This window comes from Rhamphochromis sp. 'chilingali', assembly GCF_963969265.1.
Source record: "Rhamphochromis sp. 'chilingali' genome assembly, chromosome: 19".
NCBI classification, from domain to species: Eukaryota; Metazoa; Chordata; class Actinopteri; order Cichliformes; family Cichlidae; genus Rhamphochromis; species Rhamphochromis sp. 'chilingali'.
The window spans coordinates 31,771,764-31,798,300 of record NC_137946.1 but is presented as its reverse complement, the minus strand read 5'-3'; the positions used below and the strand labels follow the sequence as shown (position 1 = coordinate 31,798,300).

The 26,537-nt window shown below is 41.7% G+C and overlaps 1 protein-coding gene across 3 annotated transcripts in view; it reads right to left on the bottom strand.

Moving 5' to 3' along the window:
- Window positions 1-26,537, bottom strand: part of sgcd (sarcoglycan, delta (dystrophin-associated glycoprotein)) — a 353,669-nt gene that overhangs the window by 33,566 nt on the left and 293,566 nt on the right. For all 3 annotated transcript variants that reach the window (XM_080867176.1, XM_080867177.1, XM_080867175.1), the window contains one exon: window positions 1,474-1,546. In XM_080867176.1, coding sequence (XP_080723302.1) covers window positions 1,474-1,546 — 73 coding nt within the window. The remainder of the gene's footprint in view (window positions 1-1,473; window positions 1,547-26,537) is intronic.

Sequence of the window (26,537 nt, the reverse complement as noted above, 5' to 3'; positions counted from 1 at the left end):
CAGCTTTGTTTGACAGAAATAAAGGAGAAAATCTTTTGTTCATTTGTTTGTTTCTACATGAGCTTTGATCATTCTCTGATTAAGCTCAGCTATTGAACGGCGTATATTTTAAAGTAAAGGCTTTAAAACCAAGTTAGTACAAACGTCACTAATGTCACATAACTTTGCCGACATGTGACCAACAGTAATGTTTTAATGTTCTTCGTTATTAAACATTTGCACATAAATAAGTGACATAATATTCAGTACTTACTTAAAGTTCACTCTTCGGCTGCCCCTCATCCGCCGTTTTTTTTCAGCAAAGTTATCCACACCCACCGCCGCGCTATGCATTCTGGGATATGTTGGGCCACGAAGTCTACACCGCCACATCCTTAAAATTCAGGGAAATGAAGGACGCATTTCAGGGCCGCATTTCGAGCAGCCTTTGAATTGGGACAGCCTTCGGCGCACCGCTGTGACGTAATCGGCCTTGAAATGCGGCCTTTAAGGCTGCAGACCGTGAATTGGGATACAGCCTAAGACTAAGACATGAACTTGTCAGAACAGACGGGGAAAACAGAAAACGATGGAGACAGAACACAGGGACACGACTGGGACATGACTTCACATAGGTGATACCAATCACAGAGACAAGATTAGGACAGACTGGAAACGAAGGGGAACTAACATGAAGAACCAAGACATATACATAACAAAAGTCAAAGGGTTTCAGGACCTTGAACATATCTAATTCCAGATAACCAAACCAAAAATCCAGAACAGGCTTCAAATAGTGTGTCAGAGACCCAGGACCATGACAATTAATGGGAGAATGTCAGGGAACTAGTATCGCCAAGATTTAACCACTTTTTATTAAAAATGGAATATTCTCCCAGAATAATCATATTAGCTGTTTTAATTTTTATTGCTGTACCACTTAAGTACTGCAGTAAAACAACTCATAAGTGCCTTAATCCTGCATTCTCTTTAATGGCCTACAGGGGGCGACTTTTCTAGTTGCAAAATAAGCCTCATTGTGTAGAAGTCTGTGTGAAAAAGGCTCTCAGCTCCTTTTAACTGTTATGTGAATAAAAACCTCGCGTTTTGTGATATGTTTGTGGTCTCGGTTATACTCTGAAGTCTTACTGAATACAAGAGGGTGATCATTTTTGCAACTTATTGGTATTATTAAAGTCAGAAAGGGCATCAAAGCAGTGTAATCTTTACGCTCCTGCCATAGGAGTGCAGTTGAAGTGTACCTCAGTTTTGTCAATCCGATTCACATTCATTCAAATGCTTTTCCATTAATTAATTCCCATAATTTGTGCCATCTGTGCGGTGTACCGATGTGATGGATTGATCTGGTTTTCTGTGAGCACTTTATTTCACTACACTGCTGCAGTATTTGTGAGCTTTGACGTGAACTCAGGGTACATCTGTTCATGTATTGCATGAGACCGAGCGCTTGCTGTGTGCCATGGAAAGACTCACCGCAGCTCTTTGAACGGCTCAGCTCTGACATGCGGCGTCTCCACTGATTTGCTGAACACGGCTCCTTCGGCCCCTGAAATCACAAAACACAGAATCAAACCACAAACCCCTCCTGATCAATGGACATAATCTCCAACACTCTGCTGATCTATACGGCTCCAGTCAGCAGGCACAGCGGCCCTCAGCTCAGCTCGCATCACTGATATAGTAGACACACACACGGATACACACATTTGAGATGAAAAAAAGAAGAAGCAACAATCGGGGCAAATAATAATGTAAAAATAAGCTTTGTCTGCTGTTTAGATTCCTTCAGCTTTTCTTCATCACCTCCTCTAAGCTGTGAAGTGACTCTCAGTGAGAGAAAGAAGCAACTGCTCTTGTTTCATGAAGGAACCCAGTGTGTGTGTTTCAGACATCAACATTATTGAAAAAAGAGAAAACACGAGACTGTTACCCAGAAATGAAGTCCCCTCCAAAGTCGAAACTTTATTAATAACCCACAATTTCACTGTTCTCAGAACTCATATATACTTCCCTCTATCTTTAGACTCACTGTTTGGAAAAGCAGAAATCATCTTATTGGTGTAAAGTTCAGTAGTTTTGCAGAGAGCTGTGGTTCCCAAATGACATGCCAATAAAAAAAACAACAACTTCAACTTATAACCGCACAAAAAGTTGTAAATGATTTACACACACACACACATTTCCCCTAACAAACCACCAGTGCAGACAAACTAAGGACCAGCTCAAGAGAAAAGCTGCTGGTCTTTTGGTTTCACCCAAACTGGACACGCCAACAGCACTCAGTCCCAGTTTACCATCTACTGGAAGGTGTTGGCTAATGCTAACATGTTGCTTAGCACACACCTGGACAGCAACCATCTCTTCTTTCAAACATCCCAAGTCTTAAACTCAAACATGTCTGCCCCTGGCTCTGATTCTACTGGACGCCGCTTCCTGTTTAAAGGGAGTTCTTCCTCCCCACCATTGCCAAGCGCTGCTCATAATGGATTGGTGGTTCATTGGGGTTCTTTTTCTTTGATGTACAATATAAACATCTTACTACACTCGGATCTTAATCGGACATAGCAAGAGTGATTGTTGAACTGAGGGAAAGTTTTTGCTCAGATAATGTGCTTAACAGACTTTGTTTTGGTATAAAATGCATTGAACAGGTTGAGAATTGCGGTGATAACATGAACTGCAAAGAAGTGTGATTGCCAAGCTTCTCCTGGGTACCAAGAACATAGGAAGTATTTTCTAAATCTTCCATCTGAGCCTGAGAAACACTGGTCTCAACATCTTTTATGTAACACTGACCAGGCCTTTGTAAGATGGGAATGATGCCAGCTCTTATTCTTGACTCCAGGCTGTTTCTTATGTTAGACTCCTGAAGAACTGAGAAAAACATAAATCTTATTTTTGTTTTCTGATTTTCTTTGGATGGACAAAAATAACACCGATATGTGGATTCACACTCACGACTAACTTTTTGCGTTTTTATGACGTGTATTAAAAACGACAGCCTAAACGAGGCCATCAGCTAAACCATATTCTGGTTGTTTCTGACATTCTGAGTTCCTAAATCTCCTGCATATGACTTATAGTGCAGTGCTTGTTAAAATACAAAGTAATGCTCAGGTGGTCCTCAACCCTGGGCCCTGATCGATCGTAGCACCAATATAGCAGCAGCAGCGGGTCGTGTAAACTGGAGCATTCAGGGACATCAAATCAGCCAAGCATCAGGTGCAGATCAATGGGCATGACTAAATACATTTCAAAACATTTTGACACGCTTCTGGAACCCCAAACACTCCTCGCTGTGAGACAGGCTTTTTAAGTACCACGACAGATGAGGACTAAAAGAAAAAAATTCCAATTATGTGAGACACAATATTTGCAGACATTTAACCTCAATTCAGAGCGATGGAGTGTGTTTGTACAGGTGAAGCCAGCGTCCCTCTCAACCCGTCAAATCTTTGACATTTCTATTATGAGACTGTCAAACCTACAAGAGACCAAAAGGTAACAGGTGATGACAGATACAGTACTGGAGCCACATTCTGCTCCTCCTCCTTTTCTGACTCTGAGGAAGACCATCATTTACAAAATGAACACCATGTTCATCAAGTTCAATAAAACACAAGACTTATGACTAAGACCAGAAAGTCATCAGGAAAATTACTTAAATCTATTGGTTATAAAAAAGTTGTTCCCTGTTCAGAGCAGTCTGGCCATTCTCCTCTGACCGCTGACATCAACAGGACATTTTCTCCTAGAGAACCTCCGCTCGGCGGATATCTTCTTCTTTTCAGACCATTCTCCATAAATCCCAGAAATGGTAGTGTTTGTGCCAGACAGGGATCTACTGGGATTTTCAAACACCCATGCCACCTTTCAAAGTCTCTTAAATCTTTCTCACTCTGACGCTCTGTTTGAACTTTAGCAGGTTGTCTTGATCACGTCTACATGCATAAATTCATGAGCTGCTGCCAAGTGAGTGGCTGATAATTGCTTCAAAGAGCAGTTGAAAAGGTGTGCTACATTCTTTGTCCTCATAAACATAAACAAAGAGCATAAAACAGCTCAAATATATCAAATGAAGGGTTTCGTTATTTAAATAATTAACCATGAAGTTAAATATACTTGGTATAAATCAATGTATACCCATCAAGTAGGTTTCATTTGAACGGTTTCCATTACATTTACTGTTTTTAACAACTCTATATACCATATTTTTCAGACTAAAAAGGTGCACCGGATTGTAAGGCGCATTAAGCGAAACAAAACAGTCAGATAAGTCAAACTTTTCTCAACTCATTCTTCTTGCCTCCTCCACTTCCGTACCATTGATTCATTAATGTTGAATTATCTGGCAGCTGCTCTATTCCCATGTTGTTGCAGTATATTAATGGCTAACCTCGTATTGTGGATGGATGATCTGAAGTTTGGTCCGTTTACAACATCCTCTACGTTGCGATTGCATTTGTCCATAACCATCGGGAACGCTCACGTTAACAAGTGGAAAAAGGTTAGCGTTCATCCTCCAGCTTCACTGTGTTTATGCTATGCTAACATAGCTGTGTAGCTAGCTAACGTAGCACATCATTATATACCAGCTAGCCCAACTTCAGTAACCCTACAAACGTCACTGCTGTTTAGTTTTCTGTCTTCATTTATGTTGGAAGTGATAGCAGAGCTGTACGTCTTAATTTTTTCAGAAATCTCTCAGTCAGAACATGCTATATCATGTTTAGATGAAAACTAGCGAGCTAACTCCCTGCTAACTTCAAACTCAGTTAAATCTAATAAATTCTGTTTTAATGACAATAATAATGGTTTGCATTTATATAGTGCTTTTCAGGGCCCTCAAAGCGCTTTACAATTCCACTATTCATTCACTCCCACATTCACACACTGGTGGAGGCAGCTACAGTTGTAGCCACAGCTGCCCTGGGGCAGACTGACAGAAGCGGGGTTGCCATATCGCGCCATCATTTTCATGGATGCCTGGATGCTAAAATTAATTGTTACACCTGGTAAAGCAGCAACGCTGATCATTTTAATAAAGATGAAAGAATTTAGACAGTTTTAAACTCTCAGTGATGCCGCAGTGTTCGTTTGACTTTGGGACCTGAAGGGACGGAGTTTTAGACCGGATACTCCGCGAGGCTCCTGACTATGGTAGCTGTAACGCTCCAACAATCCATCAAGAGGTGCGGCTTCGTAGCTTACCAGGGTCGTACAAAAACATCTTTTGACAGATTTTTTGAGCGCCGTCTACCACATAAAATCGGTTCGAGGTCAGTAAGCACAACCAGAATTCAGACATAAGGCACACCGGATTATAAGCCGCACTGTCAATTTTTGAGAAAATTAAAGGATATTAAGTGCGCCGTGGAAAATATGGTATACAGATTAGTGAGCATTTTGGGCATAAATATTTGAGTGTACACTGGCATTCTTTTATATACAGAAAGAAGCCATTTCTTAGTAAATATAAAAAAAAAAATATATATAAAGAATATATGCTGCTAATGTTGGTAGAAACAAAGTGCAACACTAGTTTTGAAGCTACTGAAAGTCTTTAACAGCACACTCACCTGTACAGAAACAGATTAGTTTGTTCGATGTGTATTTTTTATTTAAAAGGCATTTAATGCACAAAACTCCCCGATGTGTGGATGTTTACACTCCTGGTCCTTCGAGAACCCTTTTCATTACACAGATCAACCTGTCAGCCATTCAGGGAAATAAAATCTGTTTACACAAAGTGGTGCTCCAGCTCGGCCTTATGGGATAGATGACTCTCCTCTTAATCACTGCTACAGGTGAAGCTGCTTCTGTTCTGCTTTGGTTTTCACCCAAATGGGCGGCAGTTGTCACGACAAGATCAGCAGCATCGGATGTTTCACTTTGTGTGTCAATATATTTTACAATATTTCAGTCCACGCTGGAAATAAATGGGAACAAGTACTTTATTCTTTTCAATCTGCATTTTAAAAAGTTTAATTTCTCAGTTTTTTTCATGTGAAATTGAAGGTTAGAGAAAGACAAATAACTATTTCCAGCAGCCCATGAAAGCTCTGGTGACTTTTAAAAGCCTCCTGCTCAGTCAGTTAGAGATGCAGCACGTAGATGTAAAGTGAAGTGTAAGCCTCAGTGCATGTCACCCCTCCCTCTACTCTTTCCAGCAGAGAAGTGAGTGAAGATAAAACAGAAGCCTCACATTAGAAATCCCAGCTCTCATTTGGAATAAAAAGAACAAAAAGCTCTTTGCCTTGCTGCCGGCTGTCACTCTGCTTTAACGCACTAGTTTAAAGGATAAAACCAGTGCCACTTTATTCTAATTCCACCACCTTTATTAGCCCATTTAAAAATTTCAAATTGTACAGACATTTTTTAAAACTCTCTATTATCAAATCGCCCAGATGTCTGGAGCTGCCGTTTTATTTGCAGTTGAATCATTTTTTAAAAGAAGATAACTTTTATGTTCCTCAACAAAGATTCTCCAGGATAACTGCTTTTAGAAAAGGCAGTTTTAGAGACACCGTTTCCTAGAAGTGAAGGTGTATTTTTTATTAACATATTTTGGTGGATTATCGTTCTGTATAGTTCATCTTTAGCGTTCTATTATATCTTAGTGTTTGTGTGTCCTCTTCAGAAGTTGTCAACGTCTCTTTTAAACATACTTTCACATTTACATGCAGTCATTCCCATTCTGTTCCCTCAGTCTTCTCTGGAGTTTTTCCCTCTTTCTGTACCAAGTTTGTATGTTTGAGCCTTGGCCTCATTGTTAGTTATTTCCTGTTTTATTTTGTTAGTCTATTATTACTCTCACTTTGTATTTCGTTCTGCTTCCCTTGTCTCATCTTCTGGGTTTAGTATCAGCTGCCCTCCCACCTGTTTCCTCTCGCCATCGTTGCTGTCTCCGTCTCCACTGGTCCGGTGTCATGTCCTCGCTCATCATTGTACGTTTCTGGTTTCCCTTGGAGATTTCAGCTGATTGTCAAGTGTTTTGTACTTTCTGTTTTACCCTTTTGAATGACCAACATTAAAGCTGAGTTCAAGTTCATTTCTGCCTCCTGAGTCCTGCGTCTCGGTCTAGATCCTGTCTGCCATATAGCCACTTCATAACAAAAGTAGAAACAGCTGAGATCCAACAATCTGAATCTTTTTAATCTCTACCATTCTTGAAATGACAAAGTAATTTTGTAAAGTGATTTAAAATCTGAAAATAAAAAAAATGGAAGAAAACTGTTGCTAAATTTATTCACAGCAGAGTTTCATGACCTCCAATTCTTCCATGACAGTTGGGGCTGAATCACATAAAACCAAAGTCCTTGTAATTGGTCCTGAGTGTATTTTTAACAGTGTCACTGCCTGCCTAGTCTAGTCCAGTCTTGCTTCAGTTTCCCCGTCGAAAGCTGGTAAAAAACATGGCAGCAAGGCTCCCCACAAAACCTTATTCAAGTTCAGTTTTATTTACACAGCACCATCTCACAACAGTCACGTCAAGGTGCTTTAAGGTTAAGTCTAAGTAATGGAGAGAAATTATATTACAATGATACAGAGAAAACCCCAACAATCAGATGACCTATGCACAAAGACTTGGCAACAGTGGGAAGGAAAAACTCCCTTTTAACAGGAAGAAACCTCCAGTAGAACTAGGCTCAGATAGGAGCAGCCATCTGCCATGACTGTCTTCCTCTGACACTGTGGAAGAGCCAGAAGTGCATTAGAGCTACAGAATCCAATGTAATAATTTATTGTAGAATGTAAATCTGCATTTTAAATCATCAAACTGAACGTTGAATACGAGTTAAAACAATCAAATATCAGGATCCGTCCTAAAATCTGAAATAAGTTGGTGTGGAAGCTCTTCATGCTCCCAGTAAACACCACGCACTGTCACACCAGATGTTATATTTGTGCCTCGCTGATATTATTGGTATTCTGTAGTGGGAACACTTTTTTTTCAGGCAGAGTGTGACGACTCCATTCGTGTGCACCTCCATGAATAAGACTTGATTTATCTGATTTTTCTGGTCACAAGCGCCGCATGAATTCTGAGCAGACAGAAGCAATACGTCACAGCGCTGACATGTTCACGGGCCGGCGTGGGAGGGGTGGAATGGGAAAATAAATGAAGCCATTAAAGATTAATGTGGCCGTGCGAGCAGCTGCGTGTCCATGCGTGGCCATGTATATGTGTGTCTGTGTGTGCGTGGAGGTGTTTATGAGGGAGCAGTCAGACCAGGGGCAGATACCATCATCTGTGTCTTGAAGTGTCTCGGAGGTGATGAAATACAGAGACACGCGAGGCCCAGAAGATGCTCCCTCCAGGAATAATTCCAGTGATTGGTGGCCGTTGTGGACTACACATGAGCAACAATAACGCTACACCAAAGTCCTGAATTTATCTTCAAGAATTTATGTGAATAATGCAAAATAAGCTGTACACATTTTTCACATGCTGAAAAACTTCTGTGTGTTCTCGTACTAACTGATATATTTGTTTTTCACCAGCCGATCCAACTTAGTTTCAGGGTAAGAACAACTACGCTGATAATAACACAAACAAAAGGAGCAAAACACTTGTCATCACCGGAGAGACTTGAAGTGGATGCCACATAGAAATGTCGCTATTTGGCCAAGGGTGTCAATTAAAAACTATTTTGCTGGTAGAAAGCCAAGGAGGGATGATGCCAATCCACAACAAAGCAACCAGAAAGACATATTCTTAATCAGAGAGTTTCATTAAAAATATACTACAGATGCACAAACACCACAAACCTGATGGAGAAGTCCAGTTTCTATTAGCTGAGCTCGAGTCTTGCAGAGAGCTAAAAGGACCCAGCTTCATTCAACGTGACTGAGAGCTGATAATGCACATTTCAAGCCTCAACACAAATTGAAACAGGTTAGGGACACCACAGTTTAACCACAGTCCAGCTGGTACACAGGTGAATATAAGCAATAGAGACCAAAACCGTCACAGTGTTCAGGTTTTTAATGTCTATGGGGATTCACTCACTCTTGCACTGTTTAGAGGACCTGCAGTTTTGGGACCCAGTTGCCACCTCTGGGGCTTCGTTTTGGAGCCACACTTGTTGATGTGAGATTTGATGTCACCATGCTTCTACGTGTCGGATAATAATTTTGCCTTTGTTCTTTGATCTTTTGAAGAATCTTTTCTTTATTCCGTCGCCTATATCAGCAATATAAGTCTTGAGTTGCATGCATCTTCCAGACGTCCATCAACCATCTATCTTATCCCGGGTGCACTGTCACCAGCCTTTATTGGAGCTACCCTCTAGGAACATGCTTTTAATGGTCTGAGTCCAGTGACCCAAACTTGTTTTGATGGCAGATGGTAAGGTTTAAGACGCTTCAGATACAGTAATCATAGAAAAGTTGATTTAACATTGTGGCCTTCACTAGAACTGTGAGCTACACCCTCAGAAAAAGGTGTCCAGTAATAGTCCCTACATCTAGACACCCTTAGGGCCAATACTGGACCTCAAGATAATTATGTGTATTTTTGAAGGTCCTAAAGATACATACAGGTTTGCAAGAACTAAAAAGGGTCATATTTGCAACTTTATTTTGGTAGGTCCAGTATCTGTTCAGCTAAAACAAATTAATTAAAATATGAGTTTTACTCTTATTTTTGAAGGTCTTGACATTTCCTTATTTATTCAAGTTAAATGAAGAGCTGATTTCGTTTCTGTGGGTTTTCTTCTGCATCTGTCATGTTTATTGGTAGCATGGTGGTGCAGTAGTAGGGCATGTGTTAGCCTTCCTGAGGTCTGGTAACATTAGCATTTGTCGCAGATATTAGGATATACCTATATGCACCATACATTACATGAAAGTACAAAATAGTCATTAGAAGTTCAAGACTGCTGCGAGTAAATGCCCACTGTCAGAGGTGCAATGTCAGTACATTACAAAGCATTGCCCCAGTCACAATTGTGTACTCCGAAGTTACTGAATGTTAGTAAATGAGCTCCTCACTCTGTCTCTGAGGCTGAGCACAGACACCCTTTGTGTCATACATTTAGCAGTAAATATACAGGTTAGCCTTCAACGTCAGCTCTCTTTCCATGACAACAGGTAGCAGGTATAGCATCTACACCTCTTCAGATGGCACTGATAGATTCTGCGCGTGCTGAGACAAATCCCAGAAAGCTCCCGGGGTTTCTAGTTAGTTGCTCAAACTCAAATGAACATGAACAGAAAGAAAGCGACAGATGTGTCCCCAAATCTGCCACAATTCCCTGTGGGTGGAAAAAATATGCCACTAATGCACAATAAAAAAATGTACAATTTGAATTTAAACTATCTTCACTTTATGGCCATGGCCATGCAATATACAGTGCTGGGTTTGATACAGGGTTTGATCTTCCATGAAATTTAATGTCACTTTCTTCCATGCACACACCTGCTGCTCACACAGTAAGTCGCTAACGTATATGTTCCCCATAAAAAGTGCATTTACATGATAATTATAGGAAGCAGACAAAGCCCTGCTGGATGTAATTAACCAGCAGTTACACATTCATCTTTCAATTCAATCTCATCTAATTTGCACGCACAACTAACAACTGATTAGATGATAACAGCCCCGTGGGATCTGTAACCTTTCAAAGAAAGCCACACACACCCACATACAGATCCATAAAATACTGCTGGTGAAAGCTCAGCAAATCTTTGCTGCTGTTCCGGTTTTTTAACCATGAAATTATGACCGCTGACTGGACGTCCAACTGCATGAAACCCACTCTCATCCTGTCAGAGAAAATTCTGCTCTGACGGCGTTGGATAAAACCGATTTGTGATGTTCAGTGCACTGCGTAGTGATTTTGTGATGAAGTGTTGTAATTTACTTTCCTGGTACACCCAATTTCCCTCAATCTGCCTCTGCTGCAACTGGTGATTGCCTACATTTCCCAGAATGAGTCTGAAAGCTGAGAGAAGGTGTTTGTTATCTGGATGTGTAGAGAGACAAATGAGAGTGGTAATTGATTCGAAAGCACTGAAAATGTGAATACGAGCGTGATGACAGGGTTTAAAAAGCCCAGTTATCAAAATAACAAGGTGCAACATATAATTTAATACAACATACTAAACACAAAACCAGGGAATAAAAATCCCGCTAACCATTTCAAGTATATAGCAGTGCTAATGCAAGCTAATTCAAGAGGCAATGCTAATGCAAGAGGCGCTTACCGCTAAGCTAATTTTAAATTTTTCAAATGTGGAGGCAAAAAAATCTGTTTGGGTTTTATATAAAGTCTGTGTTTTGTTTTTATTTACCACTCCTACCTGGTTTGTCAGTGGCATTTACTACACTACGACTCATAACGACCCAGGAACGAGTGTTTGGTAGTTAATGCTAGCTAATTAGCTCTGATGACTGCTTTGACACTTTAGCGTGTTTCTACTGTAAAGTCCTGGGGGCAGTGAAAGAGAAGGACTACGGTGGCCCTGAGAAGTCAAGCGCACTGCAACTTAAGAAAGCAACAGCAGATAGCAACAGCAGAAATACTGGAAAAGCACGCCAAACAAGACGGAGGTTGGATAAACGCAACAGCTGCTAAAGCTAAAAAACCTTTTAAAAAGATGTGAAAACAAAGTAGATCCGTGTTTTGGGAATAACACGGAACAGCTGCGGAAGTCGCAAGCTAACGGTAAACAGCTAATAGCAAACATTTATTTACAGTATTATATGAATCTTGTGATTAAATCTTTTTCTCCCTCACAACACAGATGAACCTTTTGCTTCTTTTAAGTGTGTCTCAGTGCGATTGTTTGAACATTTGGTTTTCCTGACGTCCATAGCTGGTCTGTCAGGTTATTACGCCCCCCAAAACACTACTGTTAGATTGTGTTTTTTCCCCTCTTTCCTTTCGGTTTTATTCAGCTTCCTTTGCATTTTCTGTGCTTTTGCAGAATTTTTCTGCAAACTTGAAAACACTGCAGGGCTCTGGCAGTGAATCAGCTGTTTTGAATATCTTAAATCATGCGGTTGGTGCTGCATGTGGGAAAAAGCCCAAAACTTGAAGTTTGTTCATGATCTTTATTTTAATTTCTTTCAGAGGCCACATATTTGCCATACTGCCGGGCACACTTTGATTTAGAAACTTTGGCGTGCCCTCCTTGTGTCTTTACCATGCCTTAAAACTTTAGTCGTAGTTCACTGATGGATGAAACTTGACAAACTGACACGATAGCACCCCAAGACGATGACAGTGAGGGGCCAGTCAAACTCACGTGGAATCACAACTGAGCCGTTATCACATGAAATCTGCAAACTCCTGGAGGTGAGGAGCCTCAGAGTCCTGCTGGCCGGGACCCTACGATACCTCAAAGTTTAATTCTCTCCGTTTATTAATTCTCCCTCTCCCCCTTCCCCCTCCTCTGCAGAGTATGGCATATTCTTCCATTTTAGTATTTCAGTCAGACTGGAGGTGTAGCTTGCAGCCTTTTCTAATAAATAGCCAGCGCTCCCTGCTGAGACGCTTTGCCCTTTCTCCTCTGAATGGTGGAAGGAAATCAGCAGCTTTTTATTAAAGAGGGCAATTCTGCATGTCGACAGTAAGTTTTAGGCTGTCAAATAGTGTATGCAGCCAGCGGATTAGTGGGAGTAAAGAAGGGGGAGTGAGATCAAAGTAAGCCCTGGATATAGAAAGGGAAGGAAAACAGGGGAAAAAGGAAATGAACATCTCGAAGTAAAAAAGCAGAAGGAAAACGTGAGCGTGAGTCAAACGGAGAAGCTAACTATGGCAGCCAGGTGACAGATGGATCCCTGCTGCTCACCTCCACTTCAGCTCCTCACGTACAGTATCTAGTCAGCAGATTACAGACTGTAAGGAGAGACGTGAAAAGCCACCGACAATTTCTCCCACACTGCAGGTGAATATAAATCATTTACCCTGGGTTATATCGTTCCCTAACTTCTGCTCTCTACAACTTTTTTCCCCCGTGCCTGAATATGCAGCCAGAGATGCCGCCGGAGTGACAGGCGAGCTCGACAGTGATCGCAACAAAAGCATGAGACAGTATAACGAAGCTGGTGTGGCAGAGACGACAGTGTCAGCCGCCATCATCCATCGCAGCCCGCGCCGAGTCACAAGCTGCCATCCTGGGCAGAGTGACACTAAAGCGACGGTGTGCTGTACGAGGAGCTGCTTGTGGCTTGGAAGATTAGAGCGCGTGCAGTTTCTGGATAAATCTGGAGAGGCAAATTTGTCGAGACATGCTGTAGATGAAAGATGAAACTTGGCTTAAAGATTACAGAATAAGAGACTCGATGGCAGAAAACTCACTGCAGGAAAGAGGCAGGTGTAGTCTTCATTAGCACTATTCGCCACAGGCTAGCATCTAATGCTGACACTGTGTCACTAACATGATCCCAGACCTGCAGGACTCCCCACTAAGTCTCGAACTGAGCGCTACCTCCTTCTGTCTTGCGGACAAATTGGCTCCACTGCAAGCAGCTGACCTCTCTGTCATTCTTGCAGCGATGGTGGGATATAGTGCTCGGTTTTCAAGCCCCATTCTGGTTAATGTTGCGAGTGCGGGGTGTCTGCCAGAATATTGCACACCACTGGGTTTAAGTTGACCTCCTCCTGGGTCAATGCAACAAGAAATATCTTTAATTTTAGACAATAGCTATAACCTTCAGCTTAATGTTATGTAGTAGCTATTATTCTCATAACAATTTTCAAAGAGATATTAAGTTAACAAAGAGAATATTTAGTTTCAGCTGGTATCCACTCACTTCAGGCCACGGTCACAGACAGCTCTACACACTGGCTGGTGATAGTCACACAAACATTGGTGTATTTGCTGATTGGTTGTGAGAGGTTAGAGGTTAGAGGTTCTGTTAGTTGCTGTAAAAGTCCCATTCATGCAAGCTCCCTCTAAAATCCCTGTAACACGACAGCATCACGTGGTCATCACGATTGTTCAAGAATAACTGTATTTCATGCTTCTACTCCATGGGCCTAAAGGCAAGGCCTGCAGCACGGACAGAGATGTTCAGAGAGACTTCATGACGAGATCACCTGATAATTTCTTATCAGAGAAGCAGAGGAAATTGAGCCCAACGAGGTTCTTCATGCTGCATAAACATGTCCTGATTTAGAGCCAGCACCTTTTCAAATTAACTTGGAATCAAAGATTTCATTTCCAATATGCGGATGCCAGTTACCGAAGCAAATATACTGACTAGTATGACCAAGCTGTAGCACAAATCTGCAATCTCATGATTTTGGTACAAATGGTCGACTGTATCGACCATTTGTTTTTCTTTTTCTCATTACTTTAAATCATTTTTAGAGCAAGTGGACGTTGTGAAAGCAGGTTTTAGCTTTTGAGTGCAACATTTGGGCTAAAATGTGTAAATGCTCTGCAGAGTAAGAATGGATGTGATGGCGTCTCGTGAATGTTCTCTATGATGGACTCACTCCCAGCTGTTAAATCCCACACATACATCCTGAATATTCAACTACACGGCACGAATCTCAAAATACCCAGTGGACAAACATTACATGTTAAGGCTAATTTATGTAATGAAGTCCTCCTCTTAAAAACTGTCATTGATTGAACTTTTCCCATCAAGCTGGATTTAAGAAAGTAAGTGTAAAGCAAGTCTGCTAAGGTCTGCTAAGTCAGCGAGGGTCCGTCTGGATATCCAAGTGTCTGCAGAGAATTTCAACTCCAGTGCACCAACTACACAAGCGCCCAGGCACCGGACTTCAAAGTAGTGTAATAACAGTGTACTATTCTGCAGTATAATCTAAGCTTTACAGAATTTAGAGCTTGTGTAGCGCCATCGTGGGCTAATGCAGGATGTGATGTCACTATAGGTTGGTTGGTTCCTGCTAGTAGACTTTAATTCACGTGTGCTAATGATTGACAGCACCAATAACTTGGAAAATAAGGAATCTAAAACAAAAAAACTAAAACAGGAAACAGGAAACTCCACCAGCCAGCTGTTACGCCCGAGTTTGTAGAGATCTTTATAAATGAGGACAGAGGAGTCAGGTGCACTGCTGGTTCACCGGACCAACCACCTGAAGTTGACACGCTCCATGTTGTCTTTGAGTTTTCCTCGTCAGTTCAGGGTGCAGACAGAGCGCTATTTTATCCATTTAATTATTAAAGTCTAACCCCCAGTTATCTCAGGGTTAAGCCTTTGTTTTGGACTCTTTTATGTGGATACAATCAAAGTCAAGAGAAGCAAAATAAAAGTGCCAGATTTGATAAAAACTGCTGTTTTACACTTACTAAAATATGTTATTTAATTTTAAAAAAAGCTAAAAGGAATAAAGTATCCACATCTGACCAGGTGTTGCAAAATTACGAATTAAATTTGTACGACAAATAAAGTATTTCACTCTGCCACTGCAAGGCCAGCAGGGGGTGCAGCGGGGTGCTGAGATATGTGGTTTTACGCTGCCTTTAGGATCTTAGTGGCGGTAATAAAAGTAATCCCAACTCTCAGAGCACGAGCAAAGAAAAACTCATGCAGAGCGAACTAGAAAGAACATGACCGCATGCTGCATGAACAGACCAGTGGGGGCCAGCGAAGCTGAGGAGAGACGGGACAGACAGATGGACGTCACTATGTGCACAGAGACTAACGTCGCTCAATCATTAGCAGAGATTGTAAAAGAGAGTTAAGAGCCCGAACCTTCACGTCTGCCTGTCCGTCCGTCTGTAAGTGTTTGAAGCCCGCAGCCTGAGGGGTGGCGGTAATGAAGTCCTGAGCCTCTAATTGGAAAGAATGATAGTGTGCAGGACGTTTGATATTCCTCTGAAAACAGGCCTGCCGGGGACGCCTAGCTGAAGAGTGCTGGTCCAGGCTGATTAGTGTGGCAGTGTGTCTGTGTGCGTCTTAAGTTCATTTCAGTTCAGTCAATTGCCCTTTGTACATCTTGAAAAGAGCATATGCTGTACATTCAGAGGGCTTTTGAGACGTATTTTCTGAGTCACCAGCAAGTTTCCACAGATTTAGATTCCCCTTTAATCTGTCCAGCAGTACTGCAACAGACACCCAAGTAGAACCAGGGTTGTTGTGTATTAATGAAGACTTTGATTTATATACAGCCCCACAAAAATCACAAAACTATTTGATTTGAATTTAACGGTTAAATTTACCCGCCCACTGTTCAAGATCGTTTTCTCGGCCACGTGCACGTAGTTTCCAGCATGCCGGCGATTTTAAATTCCTCCATATAAGTCCCGCTTTTTTACACTGTGCATCATCAAGAAATCAACTTTGTGTTTATGCACCTCTCTGCATATAATCATTAGTTATTATTAATCCCCGCCTCTCTTCCACAGCGTGTCTTCGTCCTGCCTTCCTCCCCTCACCTCCAACCGGTCGCAGCAGATGGCCCCGCCCTTCCCTGAGCCTGGTTCTGTCGGAGGTTTCTTCCTGTTAAAAGGGAGTTTTTCCTTCCCACTGTCGCCACAGTGCTTGCTCATAGGGGGTCATCTGATTGTTGGGATTTTCTCTGTGTTATTCAGACAACTGTTGTTGTGATTTGTGGCTATATAAAAAAAATTGCATTTAACTGAATTGTGTTTCAAAGTGACCTAACCATTAGTGTCGATGAAAGCTGCATTTCTGGCCTACATGCCAAACATTTTCAGCAGATTTCAGTGAAAAGTCCACAGTTTCCAAGCCTGAAGGCAGCACATCAGGTTAGACCAGAATGCTTTCACATTCACAGCGTTTCGCACTATAAATCCCGCAGGGTGTGAAAGTTAAGGCTGATTTATGCTGTAGTGTCCAGCAGTGTCTAAGTGGGAACAGCACACACCACATACTGTGGTATGTGCTAGAGCCCCCCCCAACATATACAAATCTTCACTCGCCACACTTGGATCCTTGCCTCTTTCCACTTTCCAAAAGTGAAAATCAAGTTCAAGGATCACTCTGCAGAATGTGCACAAACAAAGCAGCCTCAGAAGAAGGTGCAGGAGAAGAGCTTCAACGAGAGATCGGCCAAATTTACATCAGGTAAAGTTCCTGACTTTTAAAGGCCGCTCCTGCCACTGTTTTTATTGTGACACTTGACAGATGTGTGTGAATTTATGGAAGATCATTGGATGTTTCAGTTAAAGAGCCATCTTTCTCAGTTTGTGATGACGCTGACTTAAAAACAAATCCAACTTTTATAAACTGATGTACCGACTGTGAAGTTCAGTGCTGGACTCCTGCAATGCGCTTGAACAACACATGGTAGAAATCCTGTAACTGTATGATTCAGAGCGAAGAACTCAGGGTGATGAGTTTGGAGTGAGACGTGTCACGCTAATTACTGTAACCCAACCCAGAAAACACTCTGATTTTTAATAAAGCAAAACAAGTAAGTTTTAGTGCCTGAACTTAATGACAGTAAAACCAAAGTAAAAGGTGAGCAAACCAAAACACACGGCTCCCAAATGAGGCAGAGGTCACATGTCAGAAAGGGATTGGGAGTCAGTTATGGAAAGAATTCAATCGTAAAGAAAAGATGAGGGTCTTCAGGACTCCAAAGACAAGTGTTCTTATAAATAAGGGAAATAATAAATGGTGGAGAAACTGTGGTATGGTTGGAGATCTTACCCACATATTTGGGAACACTCCAAACCTTGGACACGATGGAGAAATATCAAGGAAGGACTGGGAAAAAAAAGTTCCAGGTGTTGACATTCCTTTGACCTCTTATGAACTTTTATTTTTCTTTTGGAAAAAACAAAACAAAAATATATTTTACACATCTGATGATGAATGCAAAAAGAATATTTGCCATTAACTAGATGAACCCTAACATGGTTAAACATGCTCACATGGTGGGAAAAACCACTGCTATCCCACAGCTTAAATGATCTTTATAAGATGATGGACGCCTGTTATGGTTTATACCTTGATTTTTGCTTCATGTGTAAATGTATCTGTAACGACGAGCTTGTCTGTCTACAGTTTATTCATTCATATGCAGCTAACCTACATGTCAGATGAAGGTGCTTTAGTTTTTAGGTTTGGTTTTCTTATGTTTTCCTTTCTCTCCACATTTTCTGTTTAAAATTTCCTGTAAATTTTGTTATTTTCAATGTTTTTCATGCAGATTTTCTAAATGCTTTGATTGTAGCCAAATAATGCATCCTACGCTCTTTTCATATCATAGATTCAATCAAAAGTCTGTAATTTCAAAAGTGGACTAAGTCATTGCAAACTACAGGTCTGAAGAGTTAGACTTTCACTTCAGAGCCAGAAAATGAAAAGTCTAATTAACTCGTGGTTTCTGTCAACCTCTATTTTTGGCCGATTGTTGATATAAGGCTCATACACGTGCAAATAACTGCACAATGATTTCAATTTCAGAGTTTAATAAGAGTATATAGCGAGTGTAGGTGTGTTAATATAAAATTTAAATAACTTGATTTGATAAGGTAGAAAACCTGAGCTTCTAGCAGAAAAAGTAGTCTCGTTTGACATTGAAATAATGCAGTGAAAGGTGTGTTCAGGTCTCTAGAGCATAATTTCCACCTCATGTTATAATGAAGTACTATATTTTAATGTTACAGGCCATTAACTACGACTGGTATATACTTTATATCACTGAGGACCATTTTCTAAAACAGATTGGAACGGATTGATTTCCTTCCTTCTTGGCTTTCGCTGCTGAAAAGCAGCTCGCAGAGATCTGAACGTCCTTTATGGACATTTAGTACGGCGAGGATTAAAGGTCCGAGACCACTAGTGAAAATACTTCAATCGCTTATTTGAACTTGAACTTGACTCCTCAGAAACCTTTGGTCCAGCCATCACTTGTCGAGGCCAGCTTTGTTTAAAATAGTCTGACACTGCACACCTGATTTATGTTGCAGTGCTTCTGCTGGAAACTTGAGGCATTTTACAAAAGAGTTAGGCCCCAATCACCCAGGCCTATGCAATGATCAGGGACCCCCGGGAACCAGTGGGTTGACAAGTGGTTGCTAGAGATTGCTCACAATGGCTAGAAGAAAATGGTTGTGAAGACGGTGCTGGACTAAACACCTCCCTGGGAATGATTTGGTCGCTGTCAGATTGCTGCAGCTGTCAGTAGTTAGAAGATGCCAATGACTCTTTTAAGAGTTCAATGCCAACACAGAACATCTGTGTTTGCACCTGCGGTTACAGCTGTTGAAACTTACTGCTTTCAGCAGACAACTTTTACTTTGAAGTGAGAGTTGTGTCGAAGTTAGCAAGTGTAGGCAAAGTGGCATCTTCCATCTTTTTTGTGCCACGGACCAGTTTATGTCCGACAACATTTTCACTGACCGGCCTTTAAGGTGTCGTGGATAAATACAACAAAATGAAACCAATAACGGTACCAAAAATAAAAAGAGAAGATTTATTCATAACACACGGGAAAAGACCCAGGGAAACCGAGTTAACGATAAAAAAATAATGATAAAAACCCTGAAAACTATAATTTCACACCCGAGCAGCCCGGTACCAAATGACTCCCGGACCAGTCCGGCTGATGTAAACTACAGGTAACTGCAGTAATCACCAAAGAAAACACAAAGAAATATTTTGGTGCAGCACTGTTTTCCTCTTTCCAACCAATTTCATCTACTGACAGCCGGCAACTTCCAGCAACCAGCTGCCAACTGGTTGGTGAAAACATATTTTCCCTGCCAGCTGGGGCCTGTCGACCAACAAGTTTGGGCTTTTTTTGCAAATAAGATCGTATCCACTGAAATCTGTGCAAATACTGGAAAATAGATACAATTTAAAATTTCCAGCTTCGTATTGTTGACACATTAGTGTAGCTACTGCTGATTGCACTGCTGCCCATCTTCACCTTTTAAAAGAGATCATTAATCTCAAAAGTTATATTTTTCTGGTTAAATAATTTTCTTGTTTCATTTTGTAAACACATTAAACTCACAGTTTAGGGTTTAGGATATCTTTTTACTCCACACGTCAGAAAATACAGCCATCACCATGGCTTTAGGAGTAAAAACAATCTTTAAATCAGGATATAAATGATATATGACCAAACTCCTCTCTGAAAACTTTCAGAATATAAATAGGAATTGCACTTGAAAGTTATGTGGATGTAAGTGTTACTGACACGGGGTCGGCTCAGAGTGTGAGGGAAACTCATTCTGGGCAGCGAGCCTTTGAAGATGTGTTTTGGAAAGTTCCAACACTTTATTGATTTTTTTTCTTTTTTACAACCCCAATCCTCCCAAAATTGGGATGCTGCTTAAAATGCTAATAAAACAGAATGCAATGATCTATGAAGTCCATAAACACAGAAAACACAACACATTTTACTACTTTGTGAAAAATATGAGCTCATTTAGAATTAGGTAGCTGCAACAAGACCCTCCGAACATGCTTCGCCCCGGGGTCTCTAACAGCAGAGCAAAACAAAATAAATAATAAACGGTCAGATGTTCAGCTCAGCACGGCAAAGCCAAGCAGGTCAGCAGTCATGATGATCCATGTATAATAATTACACTTTCCTCAGTTGGAAGCTTTGCATGATCTGCATGTTTAGACCTGAACTGCACGGACAGCATTCAGCACAATCAGCGTAGCACATGACAAAGTCATCAGTGACATGTTGGCTACTTGTTCCAGATCAATATACCACAGCGACCCTGATGGGGCACAAACAGATTATATGTAATCTATCATTAATAAGAGGCCACCAGTGTACAGTCAGTCTCGTGACAACCCTATCGTCTGAATGTGGTCACTTCTAGTTCCAAAACAGCAAGATGGTGACGGTATTTTAGCCACAGTGGAAGAATCCAAATGCGTCAAATCACTGTGGTTGAATTTTCCTTACAGGAACCAACATCCTCCGAACGTTAATATAGACAAAAGCTTTGATATCTGGTGTGTGGAGGTGAACACACGTGAACATGTAAAAGACAGCACAGAGACTGATCTTACTCATCGAAGACTTTTCCACACACGTTTTCGATTCCGCGTCCTCAGAGGTCACATCTCGGACAGGCGACCGCATTCATAGAGTTATTTTCAAAGGCGTTAATGGTCGCCGAGGGAGGAGGGAACCCGGCCGACCCATTACCAGTGTTTCCTTTCATGTGCTTCTTAACTGCGCTGTAATCAGTCCTCATCTGCTGCTCAGTCGATGCGAGGCCTGCAGACTCGGATCGATGTGGCCCACCTGCATTTACACACACTCGCCGCCTCCACGCTCACTCTTTACCACTCCGTTCGCCTCGCCTCTCCCCCCTCTTCCTCTCATCAGCTTCCCCTCTCTCTATTTGCCTCGTAAACATGTACAAACAGACTGCATGAGGGATCGATAAAACCCATCCTGGGGCTTTATTTCCACTTCCTCCAGACAAAATATCACACCTCCTCCTTTGAAATGATTTCATCAGGAGGTTTTCAAAAATGTGACCTCACTGATAGTCAAACTTTCTTCTGTTTTCCTTTGTTTTCGCCCTCCTTTATCTCTTTTTCACACTCTTGTTTTATATAAATCCAAATTTCCTCCTCCACTTTCCTGCATCTCACAACTCCTCTCTTCCTCCTCTTTCTTTGTCTCCCTCCTTTTCTTCTTCTGCTGTTCACAATCCCTCAGAAAAATCCACTTGTTTTCTCCACCATCTCCGTCACATCCTTTTTTCCTTTTTGGTCATTTTCACCCCCGGATCCCTCTCCTTTCTCTCTAATCCCCCCTTTCCCTTTATTCCTCCTATCGTTGTTTGCTCCCCTCTTGGCTCCCTCATTCTTCACCTCCCACATTTCCATCTTCCCCTCTGTATCACACGCTCCACATATTACCATTCATCACCTCCGTTTCCTTTTTCTTAAGTCTGCTTGGGCCCACACACCTTCATCCTGCTTTGCTCCTTTAATTCCTTTTTGATATATTCTTCCACACTGTTTCCCACAGAAATATAATATAGCAACACTACATACAATATACATGCACTTTGTGACAATACATAATGGCTTCCTCTCCAGTGAGTCCCTCGGACACGACTCCAGTGGATGTCGGTGGTTCTGCACTGTTTGCTGCAGCAGGATGTTTAACAGCAGATGTCCACATCAGATTAAGGACTGCTGTCACCATCTGCAGCCCAAGATTGTGGAGCTGGAGTCTGTTACACCACGAGATGAGAGACTCTTTAAATGGGCAGCTGAAGAATGAACCTGGATACACGAGACTGTGATGAGCTATGAGATCGTTCACTAGTAAACTGAGCTGATTGGTCCGACACCTTTCTCTTCTCCACCCACCTGTTCCTCCACCACAGGTGGTCTTTAACTCTTCCTTTCAACCATCTCACATCCCCCATTCTTCTTTTACTCATCCTTGCTTTCTTCATTTTTTCTTCCCTTATATTTGACTGATTCTCTCAGTGTTTCCCAAATAATTTGATTCTGTTTCTGCACTTGTACTTTCTTAAACTAATTATTAATTAAAATAACAATAGTCAGCTGCCTCTCCAGTGACTCCCAGGTGAACGCAGTCGTGGGATGCAGCTGGTCATGGCAGGGCTTGAACCAGTTATCTGCCTGCTGCTCGCTCTCGTTTGGAGCTCTTCGCTTCCTGTCTTTCCCATCCCTAGAAATTCCTTTCCTGTCTCTTATTTTTTTCTCCTCTCACTTCTTAACATTTCTGTCATTTGCCATATGCATTAATTCCCTTCCTTGCATTCATCTTTCCTTTGGTTATTTGGTTTCCCTTCCATCTCCGCTCTCAGTTTTCCTCCAATGTTCTGTTTTTTCTTCTTTTTATTCATAATCCAAAGCCAAAATCAATCAGAAATTTATGAAGCATGCAGCAGGATAAATCAGTGGTGTTCAGAGGACTCATGAAGATTCGCTTGATAATATTTCATGTTGGCTGGCGACTGTTACCGATAAGGAACGGCAGCAGTGGTGAAGGAGAGAGAACTGGGAGAGGAGGAGGAGGGAAAGGAAACAGGAAGAGAAATGTGGTGGGTAAAGAAAAATGCCCCAAGTGAAGAGAACAAATAAGACAACAAGAAAATGGAAAAGGAAATATTAACAGTATTTACAATCCCTGTGATAAAACAGACACACTAGAATTTCTGTCTGCTTGCTACTGAGAAGTCATTTTGTTTATTCACACCGACCCCATTGGTGGCTGGCTGGGAATTATGGGTAATATAGGGTATTATAAAGACCTGGAGAGATATTACAGAGCCAGTGGGGAACTCTCCGTGCTGCAGAGCTTTCACACAAATCTTATTGTATGTACAAGGTGCCACAGCCAAGGTGAATAAAGAGAGTGAAGCCAAGCAGTGTACTGCTGCTGTACAGGTCAGGACAGGTGCAGCTGGAAGACTGTGGAACAAATAACTGTAGAAGTTAATGAAATGCCTGTGAAACCAACAATGAAGGTGGGTGACGGCATTAATTAGTGATGATACCGTCCCACTTGGGGAGGATGGCGATCAGAATGTAACTGAGCCTGATGCACAAGATGACTAAGAAGAAACACAACAGCAGCTAGCAGTCACGTTAGCTAAAACAGTGACTGGAGACTGTAAGAAAGTTATTGTGAAAGTGTGTAATTAACTTGCAGTCTTGTTGCCTTTTAAGTAATTGTAAGACCGGGATCAGGTCTGCAACTTCTCGCAGTAATGTGCCGTTTCATAGTTGAGACAGAACCTCACAGATCTGAAATTTAGAAATTTAACTGGGCAATAAATAGGCACCTGGCCACCTCACTTTTACAAAGGAATATAAATGCATTACAATCAACTTGCAACTGAGTCAAGTTGCAAAGAGATGTGTTGCAGATGATTGGTGCTCATCAGCGCAGACTGTCCATGACGCAGCGTGTTGGCAATCTGAGAATGATCGCACTTCAAGTTGCATCAAGACAGTTTGGAGACAAGCGGCATCCAACCAGGCGACCATTCACTGGACAAACACTATATTTTTGTAGTTGCATGGAGAATACTGTGTTTTACTCTAGTGTGATTGAGCCATTATCCAGCTAGGCAAACCTGTAGAGTTTAACCTTCACCCTGTTGGGCCGCAATGCTAACCATTTTACCACTGTGCTGCTCTCAAGCTAGCAACACAAGCACAAAACATTACAACTAAAGCTTTGGGCAAAGTACTGCTGAGCTTTTCTGAAGCATGTTTAGATGCTGTATCTATTCACTGCCACCAGGGGGCAGCGCAAAAAAAGAAATAAATATTGGCATCGGCTGGTAACATGGGTTACTCTTGTATGTTTGAGCTGTTGCTGGTCTTTTAGCTTAGCTTCCACCACTGAGAACACAGGAGTCAAAAGGGGAAGCCCACAGAGAAGATTCATGGATGTAGTGAAGGAGGACATGCAGAGGGTTGGTGCGATGGAAGATGCTAGGGATAGGGTGATACTGAGCTAGGTGATCTGCTGTGGTGAGCCCTGACAAAAAGAGCAAACTAGTTGAAAAAAAAAAGGATTTCCAACATGCTGCAGAAACCTTTTCCTGTTATTGTCTTCATTTCATGATATATTTTACAGTTAATTAAAGCTAATATTGAATTCCTGCCCACATTCACCACAGATCAAACATGCGCACGCGCACAACAAGCACGACAACACATTAAACTCCTCCAGTTACTTTAGTTCCATGGTTGCTGCAGCCCACAGAGGCTCTGAACAGAAAATTGGAGTTGCTCTGCAGCCTGTCAGTCAGGTGATGTGGCTGCTGAGCTGCTGGAAGAGGTGACAGCAGCAACTTAAACCGCTGGGGAGGCTCTGATGTATTTTTCTATTAGGTCTATAACCCAACCAACCATCTGTTCAAAAAACCTTCCTCTGGGAGACCGTACCGGGCCATTAAGACCACAACTACCCACAACCTTAAAAGCCTCTTCACAAGAGCTGTCAACCCCACTTGCTAACACTCACATGAGCAGCATGTACACATATATCTCCCCAAAGGCAAACTGAGCCCTAGAAACTGTCCCAGCAATTCCACCAAGCATTGTACAATTTCAGCATTACTATTCTTGTTTTTACTGCATTACACAAGGCAGAACCAGTTTACAGGTTTGCATTTACTGGTATTTCATTCATGGACTTTTACTTTTACTTTAATGCATGACAACAGTTACAAACTGTCAATGTATTTGGCAGCAAAGCAGAAAAAGTACAAAAAACCCTCATTGTGTATTAAAAAAAAACACAAAAAAAACTCAGTGTAGCCACCATGACATCACCCCTGCAGCTGGGAGCTGTTGATCACAGCTTAATATGGATTCAGTTTTACGTCTTTAACATCACTTGAACAACAGCAGATAAGGGTTTTAAACTTTAATGTAAAGACTCCACAGTATTAGAGAGAGAGACTCCCAAAAATCCAATGGTCTCCTCTGAGCAGCACTTGGCAATAGTGGAGAAAGAACCCCCTTTTAACAGGAAGAAACCTCAGCAAAACCAGGCTCAGGGAGGGGCAGTTATCTTCCTGTGTCTGATTGGAGTGAGGGGGGAAAGAGACGAGAGAAAACGGGTAGCATCACATGGGGCTTGAAAAGAGGGGAAGGACAAGAAATGCATCATGGGAAGTCCCCTCATCACTCTGAGCCTACAGCAACTAAACTAAGGGATGGTTCAGGGTCTCCTGGTCCAGGTCTAACTATATTTATCAACATTTGAAGCCTAAGAAGGTGTCTGTCTCCTGAACCCAAACTGGGAGCTAGTTCCACAGCTGCCTCCCATTCTACTGAAACTCAGAACCCAGAAGTAAGACTTTAGCCTGAGAGAGAAGTCCTCTGTTTGGAAGATATGGTACTATAGTGTAGTTAAATATGTTGGGGGCAGATCAATCTAGAGAAGGATTGCTTTTACCTGAAATGGAAACGATCAATCAGACTTTTATGTAGTTACACCTCGATTATTTTCATTCATTATTTTTTCCCTGAGCAAATCTTCCCCGTATTGCCTACAATACCTGCGCGTCTGCTCGTTGTCTCTCCTTAAAGTTTAGGGTTCAGGTCAAGATGGTGCTGATCACTTGTATCACCACCATCCTTATTAATGAACTACTTCATCCTTATCCAACTGCTAAGTCTCTGAAATCAGCTGATCAGTGCTTGTTAGCTGTACACACTAGCTTAAAGGTTGAGTTAAAGATGAGAGCAGCCTGTGTTTTTAATGTTGTGGTTCCCAAACTGTGGAAATCACTTTCATTAGACTTAAGAAAAGCACCATATAAACAAGAGGAGAAATAACTTTCTAGGCCTGTCAGAACTTTAATCACCATCTATAATATGAACTGCACATTGTATTCAGCGTGACTTAAAATAGTTAAGGAGAACAAAACTCATGAGGAAACATTTACTCGGTTCATTTCCTCAGGGTTCTACACAGTCGCCCCCTGCTGGACATCAGAAATAACACAATTTAAAATGTGTCTAAATCAGGGGTGGGCAATCTCAGTCCACGAGGGCCGGTGTCCCTGCAGGTTTTAGATGTGTCCTCGAACCAACACAGCTGATTTAAATGGCTAAATTAGCTCCTGCAGTTCTCCAGAGGCCTGGTAAC